Source organism: Oreochromis aureus, linkage group 15, assembly GCF_013358895.1.
Source record: "Oreochromis aureus strain Israel breed Guangdong linkage group 15, ZZ_aureus, whole genome shotgun sequence".
NCBI classification, from domain to species: domain Eukaryota; kingdom Metazoa; phylum Chordata; class Actinopteri; order Cichliformes; family Cichlidae; genus Oreochromis; species Oreochromis aureus.
In genome coordinates, this window is record NC_052956.1 from 32,366,702 (window position 1) to 32,386,835 (window position 20,134).

The following is a 20,134-nucleotide window of genomic DNA, read 5'->3' on the forward strand; positions in this document are numbered from 1 at the left end:
TACAATTAGGAAAATTCATACTAACATTAATAATTAACATCCTGAATTACATTAGTCCAGCCATGAATTAATAAATGCATCAACTAGTTTTTCAGCATCACTCTGAGACAGGACATTTCTAATTTTAGAGATATTGTGCAAATGGAAGAAAGCAGTCCTACATATTTGTTTAATATGTGCATTGAAGGACATATCTTGGTCAAAAATGACTCCAAGGTTCCTCACAGTGTTACTGGAGGCCAAAGTAATGCCATCCAGACTAAGAATCTGGTTAGATACCATATTTCTAAGATTTTCAGGGCCACCCACAATAGGAAATCAGACAGAAACTCTGTGTATGGCCCAGGTGGACGATAGATGGTAACAAATAAGACTGGCTTTTGGGGTAGACAAGGCTAAGCATCGGGCTTTCAAACAAATTAAAAGTCTGTCTTGGGCTTTGGTTGATTACAGGCTGGTGTGGAAAATTGCTGCCACACCGCCCCCTCGGCCTGTGCTTCGAGGTTTCTGATAGTTAGGATGACTCGGGGGTGTTGATTCATTTAAACTAACATAATCATCCTGCTCTAACCAGGTTTCTGTAAGGCAGAATAAATTGATTTGTTGATCAATTATTAAGTCACGTACTAACAGAGACTTGGAAGAGAGAGACCTAATGTTTAATAATCCAGATTTCACTGTTTTACTCTTTGGTGCAGAAAATATTGGAGAACAGCAAGCTCTGGCTATCACCTGATGGGGCAGAGACACCAAAACGGACTATAGGGTTTCAGTATCATTGTAAGCCTGTCATCATCAACTATCAGGTCATGCAGAGCACTCTGAGTTCACTATGCACAACACCTATTGGGTCCTACCCAGACAATACCATCTTTTTGGCATGCTTATTCCCCACACTGCTCTGGTTAAAATACTGGTGAAGAATCTCTGGAGGTAGAGAAGAGCAAAATGGCTCAAACCTGTCACACGACTTGCTCCAGCTGTTGCACACCTGGGAGAGTGAACTTAAACTGCTCCATGCTCTCTCTCTCTTCGAAGATGTTATGTGCATCCCAGACCTGTCAGACTCCACACACAGCATTCATATCTTTTCAGATTCTACAGAGAAAGCATATGGGTCCATAACATATATTATTCACTACATTACCCCTGACCCATATTCATGTAATGCCAGTGCACTGCAGATTGGAGCTACAAGTTTAACTCTAACAGCAGTTAACCAAAAGCAAGGTGAACTATATCACTTCAGGAAAGTACAGAAAGACTGAAGTTTCTGTCCTCCTATCATCGCTAATACCAATACTACTTACCTTTACTTCTGTGTATGACCACGAAACTTGGTCATACACATTGCAGTGGGATTGGCCATAGCACCAATCCCACTGCAATGTCTCCAGAAACTGCATAGTTGAATGTTGTTGTTTAGCTTTACCGTGAAGCTAAACAAACACTGCCTATCATGAGACATGCAGTCAGACCAGTCAAGTGAGGAACACTGGAACTTGTTCTTACACAAAAGGAAACACTTGAGGCATTAGTGGCCTGCTGTATGGAGGTAAATAGTTTCAGTTCAAGCCTCAAATTGATGAAACATATTGTATCTGCTGATCCAGCTTTCACATTAGTATTTGTACAGAATATGAAGAGGGATGGGAATGTTGTGCAACAAAAATTTAGAACTGGATGCTCTGAAGTTAATAGTTTTGTTATTTTGTGTCTCTGAATGATTTTTTTGTTTTGTTTTTTGTCTATTTGAGGTCTTTTGGTGTCTCTTTATTGTGTGTCTTTTTGACAGTGTCTCTTTGTGGTCATTTTTTTGGAGTTATATTGTATCTGAGTAAGCTCTGACTGTCTCTGTCGGATCTGTTTGCAGTTTACTTTGTGTCTCTTGCCATTATGAAACAAGAAACGTTAACTTCAAACAAATATTTCTCAGGGGCTTAGTGCTGTATATAATAATGACTTGAGTGTTTAGCAGAGTCGGTTGGTGGGCTTCACTTTTTGGCCGTCCTTCTCGGCGTTTCCTCCGCCCTCCTGGTTTATAAAAGAAGCGAGCAGCCCTCAGTCATTGGAGCTGATTCAGTCAGGTGGATTGGAGTGGCTGTGAGATGGCGGAAAGAGGCAGGGAGCAGCCGGGGTTAAGCCGTCTTTGTTTTGCTGCACCGCAGTAGAACTTCTCAGTGTCGAGTCCGGTTCGGAGACACACAGAAGAATTCGCTTGAGGCGCAAACATGTCCTGGAAACGAGCCACGAGTGGAGAATCTCCGATAAGCAGACGCGCAGAAGGTAGGAAAGAGACCAGTGTCGGTCAGTGCTGCTCCCATGGAGCCACAGCACACAGACACCTCGCTGGGTTCATGACTGAAGCACTGATGAACTTTTTTTTAGCCAACTTTTTGTGTGGAGCTGAGGAATTTGCTGGAGCGGTTCCTCCGGCTGCCAGATATCATGGACTGTTGGAGTTTTCGCGTGTGAGCCAATAAAAATAATTTCTTCCCAAACCTTTCAGACGTCCCGGAGCCGCTGCAGGAGAGTGCTCCCTCCCCGACCCTGCCTGCGGATCATGTGCTCAGCTCCGGAGCGGTGTTATTCCCTGGTAGCTATTAACCCACATTTGTGTATCATGTGCCTGGTGTATTCATAAATGTTTGAAAGTGTGAGACGTAAGAGAGCTTGCGTGAAGGCTTTAGAACTCCTCCACTCCTGGTGATGCTCACAATTCTCTTTAAATGTTTCATTTATTTTGGCAAAACTGGCAGCCACATGAAAATGTCTTTAACTCGGACTGGATGTCTAGGCCTCTTTCATTTTATTTCCCTTCTGGATCCCTAAAATGTGCACATAATGGGTTTATCTGGCTTTTTAGGTACTTTTGATCAACATGGTTGCCCTCTGGTTATGTTCCCAGTGGATGGGCAATACAAACTCTCCTCAGGCCTCAGCAAAGCTGAAGTGGTGGACTTCATAAGTTACTTTCAGTATCAGCACAAGTAGGTGGAATTCAACAAACACGTTTTTTTGCACTGTGTTTGTGTGTACACTGATGTTTGGACGCTTTCTCTCTGACAGTAAGAAACAGGAAAAGCAGAGCATGGTGTCGGTCGTGGCTGATCTGAGGGATGCCTCACTCTCTACCATCAGTTTCATTGTCGAGTCTCTACTGCTGCTTGAGGTATCGTTATGATGAAGTGGAGTGTGTGGCTACATTGTGAGACCTTTTCAAGATGATGGTTTACTTTTTTTAGGCTGAAGTTCTATGCTGAAATGCTTTTAGGCAGCTGGTGTTTGCAGCTCATATGGTGGCAGGACTGAATAGCCATGCTGCACCCAGGTCTCACTACCAGTGCAATGAAGGTTCAAGTCCCACATGACAAAACTGGACTGATGTAAATTCACATATTACCCAGCAGGCTGCTGTTGAATTGTGATGAATATGAACTGTATTATTTACTTTTTTGTGAACAAAGTATAGACCCCAAAGTACTCTGAAGAATTTGATTCCCAAATAATAATGAAATATTGTCTAGATGTCAGCTGTCTAACCTGTGGAAGGACAAAAATGTAGAAATCCAGAATGGAGGTCTTCATTTAGCGATACATTTTTACATTTTATGTGTTGTTGCTGTTGAAGAGTTAAATTGGGGAAAAGGTTGCATGAATCTAATGCCTGAAGAATTGAAGATGAGGCAAAGGGTTTCAGAGATGTTTGCGTTTACTTAACCAATGAAGCCATTTTTAAAACTGTGGATGGCGTGTGATTGAGTGCCGTATGAGCAACCATGTGTTTTCATTGAGGAAAACAAAGAATAATTGTTGGTGCAAATTTTTCTTTTCCTATTATTTTTTTTTTTTTTTTTTTTAAATTTTATTTTATTTTTTTTTAGCTACAGAAGCGCACAGTCCACACTGTGTACATCCTTCAGCCCAAAAAAAAGGATCTTGAGAAGCTAATGCTGAAGCTGCTGGCTCCATCGAAGGATTATTCTGCTTCTTTCAAAGTTAGTATATCAAACTGTTATGCACAAACTTTATTTAGATTTAACTTAAGTGAGCAGTTCTGATCTCCTTTTATAAACATTTTGTAGAGGGTCCTTCTGAGAGAAATCCCAGAGCTCCAGAACTACATTGATCGAAGCCAGCTACCATGGTCACTGGGTGGATACCTCATGTACCGTCATCAGAGCTGGGTTGCCTTCATTAAGGTAGCGATACTGCTTTCTGGGAGACCAGTTTCATTTAGAAAGTGTAGGAAAATCACTGTGAAGAGGATACAGAGGGTAAGGGCCTGTGGTCTTGATGACATATCTGTGGTTATGTATGGGAGAGAGGGAGTGGACTTTAACCAGATGGACACAATCCCAAAGAGTAAGTGTGCCAGAGGAATGGAGGAGTGTGATGTGCAGTTGATGAGCCATACAATGAAAATATGAAGGAGTTGCTGTGAACAGCAGCATGCTGAGAAAGGGCACTACAGATGATATTTGCTTTGAGATTATTGATGGAGAGGTTTTGAAGGCGCTTCACTGTGTAATTGTGGATCTACACAAAGTATATGATAAGGTGCCAAGATGTGGTACTGTATTAGGAAGTTAGGAGTGTCAGAAGAGGAATGAAAATCAGATGCTTAGAAATGAGTCCATCAGAGAGACGGCTGAGGTGGTTTGGACATGTGCAGAGGAGGGATAGTGGGTAAATTATACAGAGGATGATGAAGATCGAACCGCCAAGCAGAAGGAAAAGAGGAAGACCTCAGAAGATTCATGGATGTAATGAGAGGGTTGGGGTGACAGAAGACAATACTAGTGACAGAATAAAATTGATACAGATGACAATTCTGAGCCCAAAAGGGAGCAGCTGAAGGAAGAGAAACACCTCAGGTGAAGAACCCGTATTAAAATGCTGCTGCTTCTCTGGGGAACAACTTGTCATGTGCCAACTGTAGCAAAGGTAGCTACAAATATGGAATTTAACATGAGCTTTTCTACTTGTAATGTCTGTGTCTATAAAGAGGTAGGAGTAAGATAAAGAAATGAATGTCTGTCCTGCATGTTATTTAGATATATGAAGATGTAGTCATGTTTCCTTTCCAAAGCTTTTGGTCATAGGAATAAGCTGGAAAAGCAGCTGAAGGGTCAGTGTTAAGGATACTTTTTTTTTTCTTTTCCTTTTTTAATGAGTGATTATGTTGCTGATTGTCTGCCCCAACCAACTTTGAGCCAACCATTCTAACGTGTGTGTGTGTGTCCGTGTGTGTGTGTCCGTGTGTGTGTGTGTGTGTGTGTGTGTGTGTGTGTCCGTGTGTGTGTGTGTGTGTCCGTGTGTCCGTGTGTGTGTGTGTGTGTGTGTGTGTGTGTGTGTGTGTCCGTGTGTGTGTGTGTCCGTGTGTCCGTGTGTCCGTCCCTCTGGTAATCCACTAATAACTAACAATAGGTCAGAATCCATTGAATATTTATTGCGAGCATAGATGCAGAGATCTGTTTAAGCAGCCAGCACCTCTTATTGGTCACCTCCATGAAGCTTGTGCAAATGCCTTGCATAATGAGCTGATCTTATTAGCCATTGAAAGGAGCACTCTTTCCATTAATTATCCATTCAGTCATATTCAGCTGGGCCATGACTGTTAACTGTGGCACCTCTTTGCCTGTGGGGAAACCTATTTAGGATACTACTTGGGATACAATCCCCATAGACTGAATTGGGATTTGGTTAACTTAATTGACTATTGGCATAACTGAATTGTAAAAAGGAGTAGCCTTAAACCCATGCTTACCTTAAAGCTGTCTAAAATAAACAGTAGTAAAGTCCCATATTGTGAAATCCTGTGTGCACAGAGATGCATGTTGATGATCTTGTAACTCTCACTCATGCTGCTTCCTGCAGGAGATCGATGCGTTTGTCCAGGAGTTTGTGTCTGTAGTCCAGCGGCTGCCTTCATGCATCTCTGCACTGCAGGCTCTGTCCAGGCTGCCACTGCCCACCACCGTCAGCGAGCTCCAGCAATTCTGCTTCAGCACTGAAGCCAAGTTTCAGCAGCTCAGGAGGTCAAATTTGTCACTTCTTGTTTATGATCTTATCAAGCAGCTGCAGTCTAAAAAAGGGTGTGGCACCTTCTTGTCTGCAATATTTTTGTCAATCAAATATTCACTGAAATATAAACCTTATAGCAGCAGGACAGCAGAGGGGGATGTGCGCAGATGCTTGTTTGGTGTAACACTTGTTATTTCTTGTAAATAATGTGCTCTAGTTGCTAATTCGGGCCCTATACTAGGAAACTCATTCAACGTGCTGTGGGTATCTTTCTGTTATCTGAAGTGACTTACTCTAACACTGTCGATCAGGATAAACCGTATCAGAAAGCTGGTTATCAAGTTAACTCGGGGTTACCCCTGCACGTTCAGAGGAAAGAGGTGGTGTTGGCAGCTTCTGACCAATCTAACAGAGGCGTTTCACAGGTGAACATTAAAGCTTACTGTCCCACATGTATAATGTGATCAGGGAGTTGGGGCTGGATCAGCTACTGAGGAACTGTGAGAGCTTGGTGGGGAAGCTGCGTTGGCCTGACAGGGAGCCGTGCTTCCAGGACATGGCTGGAACTGCCCTCTTCACTCAGATGGCCTTCGATATGCTCCAGAACCACAGCAGGTACTGCAGGCAGCCAGATCTCAGTGTCAAGTCATGAAAATGGGTTCTTTATCTTAATCCACCAAAAAGTCCATACAGCACTTTTGTAATGATCCCATTTCACATCAGCTAAAGCAAAATGCCAGTATGACTAAGGGTTATCCAAGATTAATGTTTTTTGCTACTCTAAGAAACCGTATTGGACATTTTTAAGAGTTGATGTCGCTCACTGTGCCATTTAATTACAGGATAACTGCTGCTGTGGAAAAAGTGGAGTTGCTGTGGCAGCAGCTGTTTTCTAAAGCTCACTTAAGGCTACGTGTGTTCCAGTTGCGTGATAATGCGCTGCAGGTGGGTCTAACAGAGTCCACATGTAAAGGTTTCCTTTAAATTGTTTTAAACCTACTGCTCTAAACCAAAACCTAAATGACCTGAGTCACTTTACTCGGGCTGTTTTGGTTTGAGCAGAGTGGGAAATGTTTGACCACAAAACTGAATATCCACAGGACAAATGTGGCTTTGTACGTTTGGATAACCTTAAAATATGAACTATTAAATCATTTTCTGATTGTGAATTGCGAAGGGTGCAGTTCTCGTGTTTAAAAATGGCCTTGGGCGTGCAGCTAAGTACAGAACTAGATAAAAGTACAGATAATCGCGTTAGTATAAACGGCTCAGTGTTTATGGAAAACTACTTTGAGTGACCAGTTGAAGAAAATTATCAGCTCTCCCAATCAATGGGGAAGAACAACCGATCCACAGCTAAAGGCAGCCAGATGTTGGTTTTCTTGTCGCTTGCTTACAGGTTTCTGAGAAGATTGAAACTCTTCTTCGAGAGAAGATCCAGCCCTTCAAAGTAGAGATTGCCAAGGACCCTACAAAAGCTGTGATTCTGGTGTCTGAATTTGAAGCATCCATTCACACTCCTGCTATGGTATGGCTTTAGCTTGCATGTTATGAATCTTACCTTGCAACATAGATCGACCTTGATTAGATTACACCACGGTTCAGTTAAATCCTAGTTGTTTGTAACATTAGTGTTGCTAATTGTGTTACGGATGCTGTTAACTAATGCTTGAAGTAAAGGTTACCTCTCACCTACCAGGCACTTGTTCGCTGGGCTGAAGACGTAATCCAGACTTCAGCAGAGATTCTGCCCTTGGACAGTCAGCCCACGGGGAGCTGGGCTGCAGATCTGGAGAGGCTGAAGGACAAACTTGACTCTGCCGTGAACGTGATTCTCCAAACCCTCAGAGCAGTTTCCAGCTACCATCGCTACTACAGCAAGGCAAGTTGTGGAAAACTTACAGATGCGGTAATACCAAGTGATTCATTGGAAGAACTTTTGTTTTGGAAACTAAGCTAACCATCAACAGCTTTTTGTCTTACTGTTGTTGGATAATGCTCGCTACATTAAAAAAACAAAACAACAAAAATACCTTTACTGACTGTAATCACTGACAGTAATTTTTATATTTTTCACACCATGTGTGCCAGACATCCTCTTTCAAATCACACTGACCTATCATCCAACTTACTAACATTTTTCTATCATCCTGTGCTGTCTAGTGGCAGCCGGTGTGCATTTTTAATTTCAAGGACAAATGCTTTTTAACTACTTAAAGATAATGTTGATCAAAAATTTGTGAGTCTAACTTTGTTATTGCCATACCTGGTTACTGCGGTCTAAAATAAATTGGCCCCATCCCCAAGAATAGCAGAAAATTATGCTGTTTACCTGTTTAGGCCAGCTGCTGGTACAGTCAGGTCCTTTGCCAGAACTTCCTCCAGGAGCTCCTGTCGGGTGTTCGTGAAGAGGCTGCCTCCATCCATCTGCAGCAGAAGAACTGGGGGATGATGCCTGGGTGGAGATGGAGGCTGTCCACTTTTCTGAAGAACAATCCCCCTCCAGAAATGGAGGAGCTGCTCCATCTGTCTCATTTGGCTAATGCAATCCCGGATGATGAGATCCAGCAGACGGGGAAACGGATGTCTCAAAGGTGACTTGATTTATTTTAAACGGGTTTTTCCATTTCTACAGAAAGTGCAGATTGTTGTGTACAAAGTCATACCTTGAGTGCAAGTAAATAAGTTGTGTGTGTGGCCATCAATGATCAACTTTCTTGCAGTTTGTGCAAAAGCAAATTTGTTGCAAAGTAGACACAGCTTCCTGAGACATCAGACATGTCAACCACTGCCGTTGCCAAAAGTCATTTATGGGCTGTTAGCAGGAAGCTTGGTCCTCTTCTAGAAAGCAGACTTGGTAAAAACTGAATATGTATAAGTATGTTGTCCTTTCATAAAAGCTCATCCAATGTGTCCTCTTGTAGGAAGGGTAAAAAATGAAGCACTCAAGTGCAGCTCCTTACTTGGAGAATTCGACCTGCTATGAATCAACTTTCTTTTTGAATAGTAATTTACTCAAACTTGAATGAAGTATTCTAATTTGAGCTGCTGAATTTGTGATTTGCACCAGTTACAAGCCACAATCATGAAAATCATAAAGAGACTTGTGTAACTGAAATGAAATAAATTTCTATCAAAGTTTAACCTTTTAATTCATTTACGAGGAACAAACATTCATTCATTTGTTTAGTTTATTTTTTGTTGACCCTTGAGTGACTTTTTGAAAGGTGAAATGTCTCAGAATTTAGAGGCTTCACTTGGACTCAGAATCGCCAAAATGAGCCTTTGCTGGGTAAAATATCACATCTCCAAGTTATGTGTCTGTTGTGTGATCTATATTTTTATCTTCAGTTGAACAACTGATTCAGCAATCAAATGCAAATTTGGTGGATGATGGGAATTTAAATGGTTTTAGTGTGTGTGTGTGTGTGTGTGTGTGTGTGTGTGTGTGTGTGTGTGTGTGTGTGTGTGTGTGTGTGTGTGTGTGTGTGTGTGTGTGTGTGTGTGTGTGTGTGTGTGTGTGTGTGTGTGTGTGTGTGTGTGTGTGTGTGTGTGTGTGTGTGTGTGTGTGTGTGTGTGTGTGTGTGTGTGTGTGTGTGTGTGTGTGTGTGTGTGTGTGTGTGTGTGTGTGTGTGTGTGTGTGTGTGTGTGTGTGTGTGTGTGTGTTAGCAGATGGAGTAATACTTGAAATACATTTAATCAGCTGATCAGCGTTTGTAGCCTATGGCTGCTCAATTAGTTTGATCCCCATCACCCATTCAACCCAAATAGTCAGTATATCAACGACACTTGACAGTTTGGCTGAGCAGCACTGCCACGCCAGTTTGCCACATTATTTATTTTATTTTCTGATGCCATTATTTCATTTTCTATTTCTTTTATTCGTCAGGTGCTTGACACTGAGGAAACTTCTAGGCTCTTCAGGACTGGTGGCTGTCGAACAACTCCAGATGGCCCTACAGTGGCAGTATGAGTTACTGAGGGGCAACCATGTGAATCTCTTATCTGCTGATTCTACCACGTCAAAACCTGTGCCACACCATGTTTCAGAGTCAAACCTCGCTAAATGTAAAGGTGGTAAAGACGCTGCCCATGTCTTTGGAACATCTCCCTTGACCGGCGGTTCAGGGTTGGTGTCAGCTACGGGCAAACCGCCCTCCCCGTTTGCTGCAACCAGAGACTTTGCGATACCTGCCTCAAGCCCGCCTCAAATCCATGACATTATTTCCAGTGTTTCAGATTGTAGGGATCACAGAGAGGAGCATGACTTGGGCTCTATAGGAAACTCTCCTAAAGCTGATTCGCTCAATGAATTTGAGATCAAAGTAAAGCCCGTAGCTGCCATGTCCAGTAACCCCTGGCTTAGCTTGCCGGTAGAGGATTTGGAAAACTCTTACACTGTCAGCAGTACACAAAATCCAGCACCTCAAAAAGTTGTTCACAATTCTTCAGATGAGCATCTCAATGGCACCCAGGCTAGCAGGTCTCAAATTCAGCCTACACCGGAGGTTTTAAGGAGCACAGAACCCAAAGGATCACAGAGCAGGGACTGGATTTTACATCCACAAAGTTGTGTGGAACATCCTGAACTAAGTCCCATTTGCAGTGTTCTCTCCAGCACCGTTATTGAAGGAAAAGACCAGTCCATCTGTTCCACAGAGGGGGTTCCTACTCTGCTCTGGGATTCTTATGACCTCCATGACCAAAATCAAGATGACGATGACGACGATAATAGGTAATTTGTTTGGCTTCAAATGTCAAAATGCCGATCAGTATGTTGCTTGTACTACAGTGTGTCATTGATGCCCTGTGGGGTTTTTCCTATACAGAGGATTTTTATGGCAATTCTCAAAGAAATTTCAGCAGTGGTATTGAAATTTCAGTTGTTACACAGTGATATTATTATTATTATTATTATTATTATTATTATTATTATTATTATTATTATTATTATTTTTTTTTTTTTTTTTTTTTTTTTTTTTTTTTGTTTTTGTTAATAGTTGGTCACAAATGACAAAATAATTAGATTTGTCACATAAGGGGACTCTGACTTATTGCAATTTATGATGAGGACTGGTCACCTGCCAAACTGCATTCTGAACCAGTAAAATCCCTACAGTGGGACCTGTTGTTAAGTTTCATCATAACATACAGACACTGTATTGTCTACTTTGATTCCTTATGGCAGCAAATGATGAGGGTAAGATGAAAGAGTTGAAGGAAGGATGGTAAACTGGGAAAAGGCAAATTGAAGAATTGCCTAATGCCTTATTTTATTTCCCCTCCCGACTTTCCAGCGCGTTGTCCATGAAGGACTGGGATGTGAAGGAAGAGGAAGGTCTGAGGGAAGTGGAGAAGATCTTGGACAAGGCTGATGAAATCTTAGAGGTGAGAGGTGGATCATTTGAGAAATGAAGACAGTGCTGGTTGTTGTGACTTCTGGACAGAACGGAACAAGTTTTTATTTTGCAGGAGGAGGAAAATGTTCTGGCTCAGGAAGCTGTGCTAGATGCACTGCTGAGGACAGAGGACAGGCAGGGTATCTGGCGACTGTGTGATGGTGAGGACCAGCTTGATACGGTAGGTAAAGCATCCAGCAGATCAGTTCTTTGTTACAGATTCTTTTAATTTCCGATCTTACTTTTTAACATTAGTTTGTTTCAGTTACTCTATGCCTCTATGGCATGAAATAAGAGGTAAGTTACACAAGGCACAGGTCCAGGCATGCCTTTCGACTGTAAGAGGAAGATGGACAAAATGTGGAAATGATGTGTGGTTCATAAACAATTGGGGAAACCTGGTCATGTTAGGAGAGATGGGATTTATCCCACTTTGGGACCAACTCTCATTTCTGGGAAATCTGGCCAAATTTATTAAACGATCCAAAACGGGAACCAAAGTTGCAGTCTTACACACCTCTCTGCAGCGTCTCCTCTTCTGTCATTCCCACAGACCGTCTACGTTCAGATGATCAAAAAAACACTTGCAGTTTGTTTTTATGTTTTTATATCAAAGGACTAAATAAGATCCTCTGAAAAAGAGCAGAGTTTATTGAACAGTCATTCAAAAACAAAGCAGCACATCACTACACACAGAATAACAAGACAACACAAAGCAAAGCAACCCCAGGGTTTAGAGCCTTAAGCATATGCACACGTAGCAGAAAGCTAGAGAAAAGGAGACAGGAAAAAAAGAGTGACAGACTAAAGTAAGATAACTCCTAGATCCTTTTTAGGGTGAGGAGCCTCTGACTACTCCTATGAAGTACAACCCATGAGTTGCACAGCTTTCAGGGTATTCTTTTCAGATTTATATTCATCCTAATTACTCTCCTTTTTGACAGATCTGTTATGCCAGCCTTTTATAGTAAGAAGTAATTAATCTACTTGATATTTTTATGAACCCAAAATAAAAAAATTAATTCAGTAGTTATTGGTTTTCTCCAACTTCAGCCATGATTCATAATAATCACCAGGTGGACCCCTCAAATGACCATAAAATTGCCAAAACTGCACATTAGAAAAGAATAACACGTGATATAAAACTAGATGGGTCAATACTAATGGAGTATATAGGTTAAAATGCTTAACATCATGATTCCCACTTCAGTGGGAAGTATAGTGAGGCAAATACTTTTTTTACACAGAGCTGGGGGGGGGGCGGTGGTTGTTGTTGTTGTACTACCAGTCTCTCCCTGTCCCATGGAGCGCGACTAGCAAGTTCAACTTGCATGTCCAATTGAGCAATTTCTTTACTCTTGCTGCTAGTATCTCCTTTGTAGCCTGGTTGTATTGAGCTTGTTTCAAGTAGTGAAACAAGCTTGTTTCTGGTTTTGGCTAAAATATTTTTCCCCTGTAATTTGCAAAGTACTGTGCTATGTTGAAATGGCTAAATCCTCATCATCAGAGGCTGACAGGTGGCTCTGCCAGACATGCTGGGGTTTGTCTTATAAAATGTCTGACTCAAATAGACTTTGATTCAAATAACTTTACTGACATTTGTATTTAATAAGAAATCTTTAGCTTGTTAATATCTAACTCACTCTTTATAATTATTGTGCTGATGGTTGTTCTGAAAAGAATTCCAAAATTGAGTAGATATCAGCCCCTGTTAAGGCCTGATATCAATCTGAGTCTTATCTGTTCAACCCTTTAACCCATGTTTAATTTGCCACTGGTTCCAAAAAATGGGTAGGTGATGGCCAGAATGGAAAACCTCAGTTTGCCTGAAGGGAAGCCTAGAAACCAGTGGGTAATGTCACAGTAGGTTTGTCAGCTTGTTTTATGGTCCCTTGGTATTCACTATATTTTTTTTCTTTATTCTTTTAAGATGTCGTCCTGCAAGCTGGCTGAAGCTGGTGTTCTTTGTTTCGATGACTGCCTTGATTCTGCAGAATCTGACGGTTTCATTGACCTCGTGTCGGCTGGGTCTGCACGTGAAACTAAAGCTGCTGCGGATGGGCTCTACAGTGAAGCTCCAGTGGTATCTGAAGTATCTGACAGCAGGCCAGACCTGCTGATGGAACTGAGAAAGGTTCATATCCTGGACGGGTTAATCATGGAAGAGAACTTGCAGATCAACAAGTTTCGATGCAGTAAAGAGAAACTCAACACTGAGCTCTTGGAGAGCAAACCTACAAATGTGTTACTGTCTTCACGCAATGAGAGGGAGGCTTCACATTTGCAGCTGGAAAAGGAGAAGAGGGAGGTAGAGGAGCTGGAGAGGAGTATAGAAAAAGAGTTTAAAGCGAAACAGAATGAGGATATTGATGAAAAGTTTAAAAAATGTTCTATAACTGAAAGGCCTAGAAAAGAACATGATGATCGAGCGCTCTGCGATCTCTTTCCAAATGGTTCTGGAAGATCAGTCACCAGCCTTGCCACGGATGGGTCTGAGAGTACACGCATGACTGAAATTATTCAAGATCTTTCAGACCTTAAGGTAACCAAAGGGGCTTCACCACAAGATGTAGCTCAATTGCCACTTTCCCAGTGTCAAGATGCTAGTGGTTGTACAATTGGTCTGTCAGTATATTACAAAACTACCTTGAACAATGTTTTTGATTTGCAGGAACCCTCAGAAGAGGCAGGTGTCCAATCGCAATACATCGATGGGAATGAATTGGCCAGATCTGCTAGTTTATGCAGTCCAGAAGCATCTTTAATCCCTGAAATGAGGGTAGATGATGGCACCTTTGACCCAGGTGGAAAATCACTCCTTCCCCCTGTAACTAAGTCAAGAAAGTCTTTGCTTCTTGTGAATGAAGGCCATGCTGAACTCGAAACACCTCACTCCGCAGAGGTGTCCTTAGATCGAGGTCATTATTTTGTAGATGAAGGCCAACTTCATCTACAAGATAAAGTACTTGAAGAGCTGCCAGAGAACGTGCCTCCAGACACCAGCCACAGCTTGGTTTCCAGTCCAAATGTAACACAACATGAAGACGATAACCATGTACCCCCAGAGAATTGTTGGGCATCATTACAGCGCTCGTCTGAAATAATGACTAAAAATGAAAAGATGTCCACATCTTTACTCAAACTACATGTGCAGTCAGCAGAGGAAATCCACACTTCATCTCCTGCAGATGACCACCAACTTGAAGAGTCTGTATCCCAAATGACTGCTGATCAGCCTCTAGAGTTTGACCCAAGTGGAAGAGACGAACCAAATGAAAAGCTACCAGATGGCGTTCAGAGCTCTGAGGCTCTGAGAATCTCTGGGTCACCTGAAAGTCAGATCCAGTTTTATAGCCCCATGACAGAGGTACGTGGGCACATCCTCCTTCAGCTGTCACCTTTTTGTCTTCATTAAGAACATCAAGTACATCTCGTATTTAAAAGCCTAACGTCAACATTAGTTTTTAGTTCTTATGAAAGCTTTCTTCCAACCCCAAGCTTTTAAATTGCTGTGTGCCATGTGTAACTGAGTGCACATATACTTTGAATGTATGACTAAAATGTGGCTTATAAACTAAAGTGCTGAGTGGCCAGAATTGAAAACAAATAAAGTTGTATTCACAAGATTAACTTAAAAGATCATTTCAGTGCTTTTGAACCTCTTTGAAATTGATTTTAAAAAAGTGTGTGTGTGTCTCTAGATTGCAGATTTCAAGAGTCCGATTGTACTGGATACAGGCTCTGGTTTGATAAAGGCAGGATTTGCAGATCAAGACCTACCAAGCATTATATTCCCCACAATAATTGGGGTGCCAAAGTATGAGGTAAGTACATTCGTTGTTAGATGCTTTGATTTTAACTCGTGTCCCTCAGGTTGGGCCCCTACGTGTTTGAACATATTTGTGGAGTGTTTCTTTTCAAAATATTTTCAGTAAATGTATTCTAGAAATTGCCTTGGTCTTTGCATTCTTTGTCTGTTCATTACAGCAGCCTCATGGTGGGTGTTTTATAGAGTTGGTTGGCATCTGCCTACAGCTACTTTGAGCTATAAGGAAAACTATGGGGATTTAAAGTGTGGTTATATTTTGTTTCTTTTCTCCTGTCTTTGCAGGAAGTACTGAATGGTAACCTTGAAAGAGAGGCCTACATTGGTCACGATGCAGAACACATGAGAGGGGTTCTGACTCTAAAGCACCCCATAAAGAATGGAATCATTCACAACTGGGATGAAATGGAAAAGGTGAGACTCGTGTTTGCATAATAACTGGAAAATGAAACATGCATGTCGGAATCATTCCCTTTAGTACTTAAATGTTAAGTATATTGATGTGTCGTCTGGAAATAGATTACTGTCTACAGGTTACAGCTGTTCCACAGACCCAGCTGGCTGAAGATGTTGGATGTCTTTTCAAGCAATATGAGGCTTAGTTTGAAAGAGGCACGACCTAAAGCCTTTTTGTTTGTAGTACTTGACATGTGAGGAAAATGTGTAGTGGTACATTCAGTTTAAAAACATGTTATTGTGGTCCTGGTGTGCATATATCCATAAATGGACAGGAAAACTTTACACTTCATATGCTGCTTTGTTTTGCTGCTGCACTAGTTTTAATATTTTTACCCCTAAGCCGTAAAAGGCTGAGAGGGGTATTGTTGTCATCGTGTCAGGCCTGCGGGTGGCGTGTACACCCAGCTTTGTGAACACAGTAACTTGAGAATGAGGTAACTGGTAGGAGGCTGAGTGGTAACGATGGTGGCCGTCAGTATTTTTATCTGCTGTTTTAAACGCAGTGAGTTTACACGTAATAATGTGCTGTATAAATAAAATTGCTATTGGCATGTGGGAGAGTCGGTACGGCCTTAAAGGTTGCAAAAGTTTAGCCTTATTATAGGTTATTATATACTTGATCGTTACAGGTACATTTGCTCATCTAGCGTACAGTCTCTGCTGCTTGAAACTTTCCGGCAAACTGGAAAGGCACAAATGGTTCTCTCTTATGTTCAAGTCTCAAATATAATAAATCCGTTCAGCAAATACCCTGGTTTTATCCCATCATTGGTCATACAGTGTACATGCGTTGATGCTGTGAAAAGCCTCACTTCACAGGCAGGAATATGTTCCTGAGGCTCAGAGGGCAGCTGCAGGCCTATTTGTCCCTGTGGATTAGTCTAGTTTGAATGTCTGTGTTTTGAGAGCTCACCCACTCTGCAACTTCCCCACCCATTAACATGCTTCCCTCAAGAGAAATAAAGTATTGGTGGTTGTTCTGGCAGATCTGGCATCATACGTTCCAGCAGCTGCGCGTGGAACCAGAAGATCACCCGGTTCTTTTGACTGAAGCGGCCATGAACCCCCTGAAGAATCGGCAGCACGCGGTTGAGATCATGTTTGAGTGTTTCAACGTGCCTTTCACCTATGTAGCCATGCAAGCAGTGCTAGCGCTCTACGCAGCAGGAAGAACCACTGGTACTGTAGTCGCTCGTCTTCACGCACTGATTGATGCACACGGATGATGGCTTGTCTGAAGACTTTGTTCAGCTTGGTGTATTTAAACCACTCAAATCTGATCCTATGATCCTACTTGTGTGTATTTGATATAGGTGTGGTGTTTGACTCTGGGGATGGAGTGAGCCACAGTGTGCCTGTGTTTGAGGGATACTGTCTACCTCATGCTGTGCAACGCTTTCCCCTGGCTGGATTAGATGTTACACTGCATCTTAAAAAGGTATTCAGCACTTCTGTTAATGCCCAGTGTAGGAGCTATGTTATTGATTGCTTGGAAGGCATAATCCCTGGATGGTTCCTAATTTAGTTTAAAGATGAGGCAAAACCAGCTTGCTGTGCTTGTGCTTTAAGCTTCTCCGGGAACAAGGAGTGTGCATGCGTACCACAGCAGAGGAGGAGATAGTGAGGGAGATGAAGGAGAAGTGTTGCTGTGTCGCTCTCAACTATGAAGATGAGCTAAGTCGGGGGCAGTCATCCTGCAGAGAGATGCATTACACCATGCCAGATGGGCAGATTATTACCCTCGGCACAGAGAGGTTCAGGTAATGCTGGTGGGGTGGGGGGCTGCTTCCTGCTGTTTACCAACACTTAAGTCTTAGAAATGATCTTGCGGTCACCTTGCTTGTTGTATAGCACAGACTCTTTAGCAGAGTGTACCCCCTTTTCATCTAGGGCACCTGAGATTCTGTTCAAACCTGAGCTGATTGGACGGGACCATTATGGGATGCACGAAAGCATCTACAGGTCAATCCTCAGCACAGACATTGACCTGAGGCGCTGCTTCCTGGGAAACATTGTACTTTCAGGTAACATTTGGTTCTTGGTAAGGTGTTGCACTACAATCTGAAGTACAATGGTTTTCCAAATTCTGCTTCTATTTGTTTTGTCCTCTCTTCCTGAAGGTGGGAACACTCTGCTGCCCGGCCTGCCTGAGCGACTGCAGGATGAAATCAAAGGCCTGCTGCCCTCAGACATGGGGGGCAGTGTTTGTGTAACCAGCCCCAAAGATAGAGACTCCTCAGTGTGGAGAGGAGGAGCAGTGTTGGCAAATATGCCCACCTTTACCTCTGCATGGATCGGTCGGGAAGAATACGAGGAGTATGGACCGCAGATAGTCTTCAGGAAGTGCTTCTGAAACGACTGAAAGGTTGATGGCTCATTTCATCAACAGTGCCACTGGCTGCTGAGCCAACGGGACTCAGCTGTTGTCCCTCCGTTGTCCCTCTCTGTGGAATCTTTTGTTTTGTTTTTCTTAATTTTCTCTCCCCTGTTCTTTAGTGGAGGTTTCCTGCTTACACCTTATGCACTTCCTATACAGCCCACTAACACAGCAATAAGGAAGTTGATCTAAACGTTCCCATCCTTACTATTGTTGTTGCTATCACTATAAAACCTCTAAGTGTGTCTTAAATTCTAAATTTCTGTGTCCCAAGAACTTGAGCCTAAATATATTCATGTTCTGTGATTAAGGGGCTGGAACTGAAGCTGCCCTTTAATTCATGTCTGTCTTTGTTTCCAGAATACGCAGTTGAGAAACATGAAGAAATTTTGATGTGCCAGCTTTAAATTGTCCATTAATCTGATATTGTCAAAAACCTTATTTATTTGTTTTTTTGCTTTTTATGTGAATCATGATACTTTGTTTTACACATGGTGGTCCAGCTGTAACCTGCTGTGATTCTTTGAGCACTGAATGTTGAGTATTAAGAGCTCTGCAGAATTTATTCTTAAATCTTCTGCAATAAGGGATTTGTCACAATGCAACTTTTAATGATTTCTTTAGGTAATACCAAATTTTCGTTGTAGTGACTCGTTATAATATGACTCAGATTGTCATTATAACACATGACAGAATATATTTGTTTTGTTTTTTAAAAAAAATTGTTTTCTGTGCAGAATCCCTTGAATGGAGTGGCTCCTAATACTCATCAGATGGGTGCAGTGTACATGAGTTTTTCCTGAGGTCGTTGTTGGTTCTTCTCAGACCTCATTGCACGTGTTGCTCTGGTACATTGTGAACTCTATATTTTTTCAGTGTGGTGTCATTTCAGTGAGGGTTGTGTTTTTGTTTTTTTTGTAGGGGACCACTGTGTTTTACATGCATTCTTGCACAACTGATCCTTTTTGTGGACTCTGTTCCAGTGATGCCAAACTGCTCAATTCCTGTTAATTCTGAAAACAAACAAAAACGACAACAACAACAAAAAAAACAAACCCCAGTGGCAACCCATGCTATTAGACTTGGTCAACACTTAAAGATTTTTATTATTTATTATTCTGTGCATGAAATTCAGTTGCATGAGTTTGAATTCCATGTGTGTGTGTTGTTTTGGACTTGTGTGTGTACTTTGCATGAGTTTTGTATTTTTAAGTGACTGTCTAAAAGCACAGGGTTCGTCATGTGGCCTAGAGCTTTGCTCTTATGTGGAAATTACTGAACTGTGACAGCAGGAGCTGCCGTTTGTGGCAAGTTTGAAGTGAACAGTCTCATGGATTGTGTGGTTCTTCTCCTAATTGTACTTAAAAGGCTGGGCCGAGTCCAGCAGTGTTTTTCCTGAACCATGTCATATTTTTTTTTATTTTTTTTTTTTTATAAATAAATATTGTAATCATCATCCTGCTGTGCTGACTTTGTTTCAGTTGTAGACTTCTCTGAATGTTTAGGCTAAAACGGAAATGGATCTGCTTTTTCATATTTGCCTAAATGAAACCGGTGTGTTCCTGTGTTGTCTGATAATGAAAGGTAAAAGAAAGACCTTCAAGTAAACCAAATATAAACAGGTGGAATGGGTGTTAGCTCAACCCACTACAACTTCCAAGCTAGCAAGACTGATCTGTTAATAGTAGCATTACCAGTGCCTATAAACATACACAGCATCCAGTAAAGACAGGCCTAATGATGACAATAATCAACTAAAGTACACAGTCAAAACTATCAGGATGGATGAAGACTTACGGGTGAAACTTGGAAAATTTGAATATCGTGCAAAAGTTTATTTCAGTAACTCAGCTTAAAAGTTGAAACTAATATATGATATAGACTCATCACATCCAAAGCAAGACATTTCAAGCCTTATTTTGTTACAATTTTGATGATTATGGCTTAATAACTTTAAAAGTTAAAAAGTATTTTGGTCTAGACAACACAAAATGTGATGTCCATATATGTGGATGACAGGTCCTAGGAGGTTAACGCTGATACTTG

At 41.7% G+C, this 20,134-nt stretch overlaps 1 protein-coding gene across 1 annotated transcript; it reads left to right on the forward strand.

Moving 5' to 3' along the window:
• Nucleotides 1-1,985: 1,985 nt before the first annotated feature.
• Nucleotides 1,986-19,537, forward strand: LOC116321757. Its single transcript, XM_031741688.2, has 24 exons — nt 1,986-2,286; nt 2,510-2,596; nt 2,867-2,990; nt 3,070-3,172; nt 3,885-3,998; nt 4,086-4,202; nt 5,881-6,041; nt 6,496-6,642; nt 6,870-6,972; nt 7,427-7,555; nt 7,727-7,909; nt 8,368-8,621; nt 9,917-10,762; nt 11,325-11,415; nt 11,500-11,607; nt 13,357-13,968; nt 14,098-14,793; nt 15,128-15,250; nt 15,538-15,666; nt 16,698-16,890; nt 17,025-17,149; nt 17,281-17,471; nt 17,602-17,735; nt 17,832-19,537. The coding sequence occupies exons 1-24, from the start codon at nt 2,232-2,234 to the stop codon at nt 18,062-18,064; spliced, it is 5,058 nt and encodes a 1,685-aa protein (XP_031597548.1). The 5' UTR covers nt 1,986-2,231; the 3' UTR covers nt 18,065-19,537.
• Nucleotides 19,538-20,134: the final 597 nt, after the last annotated feature.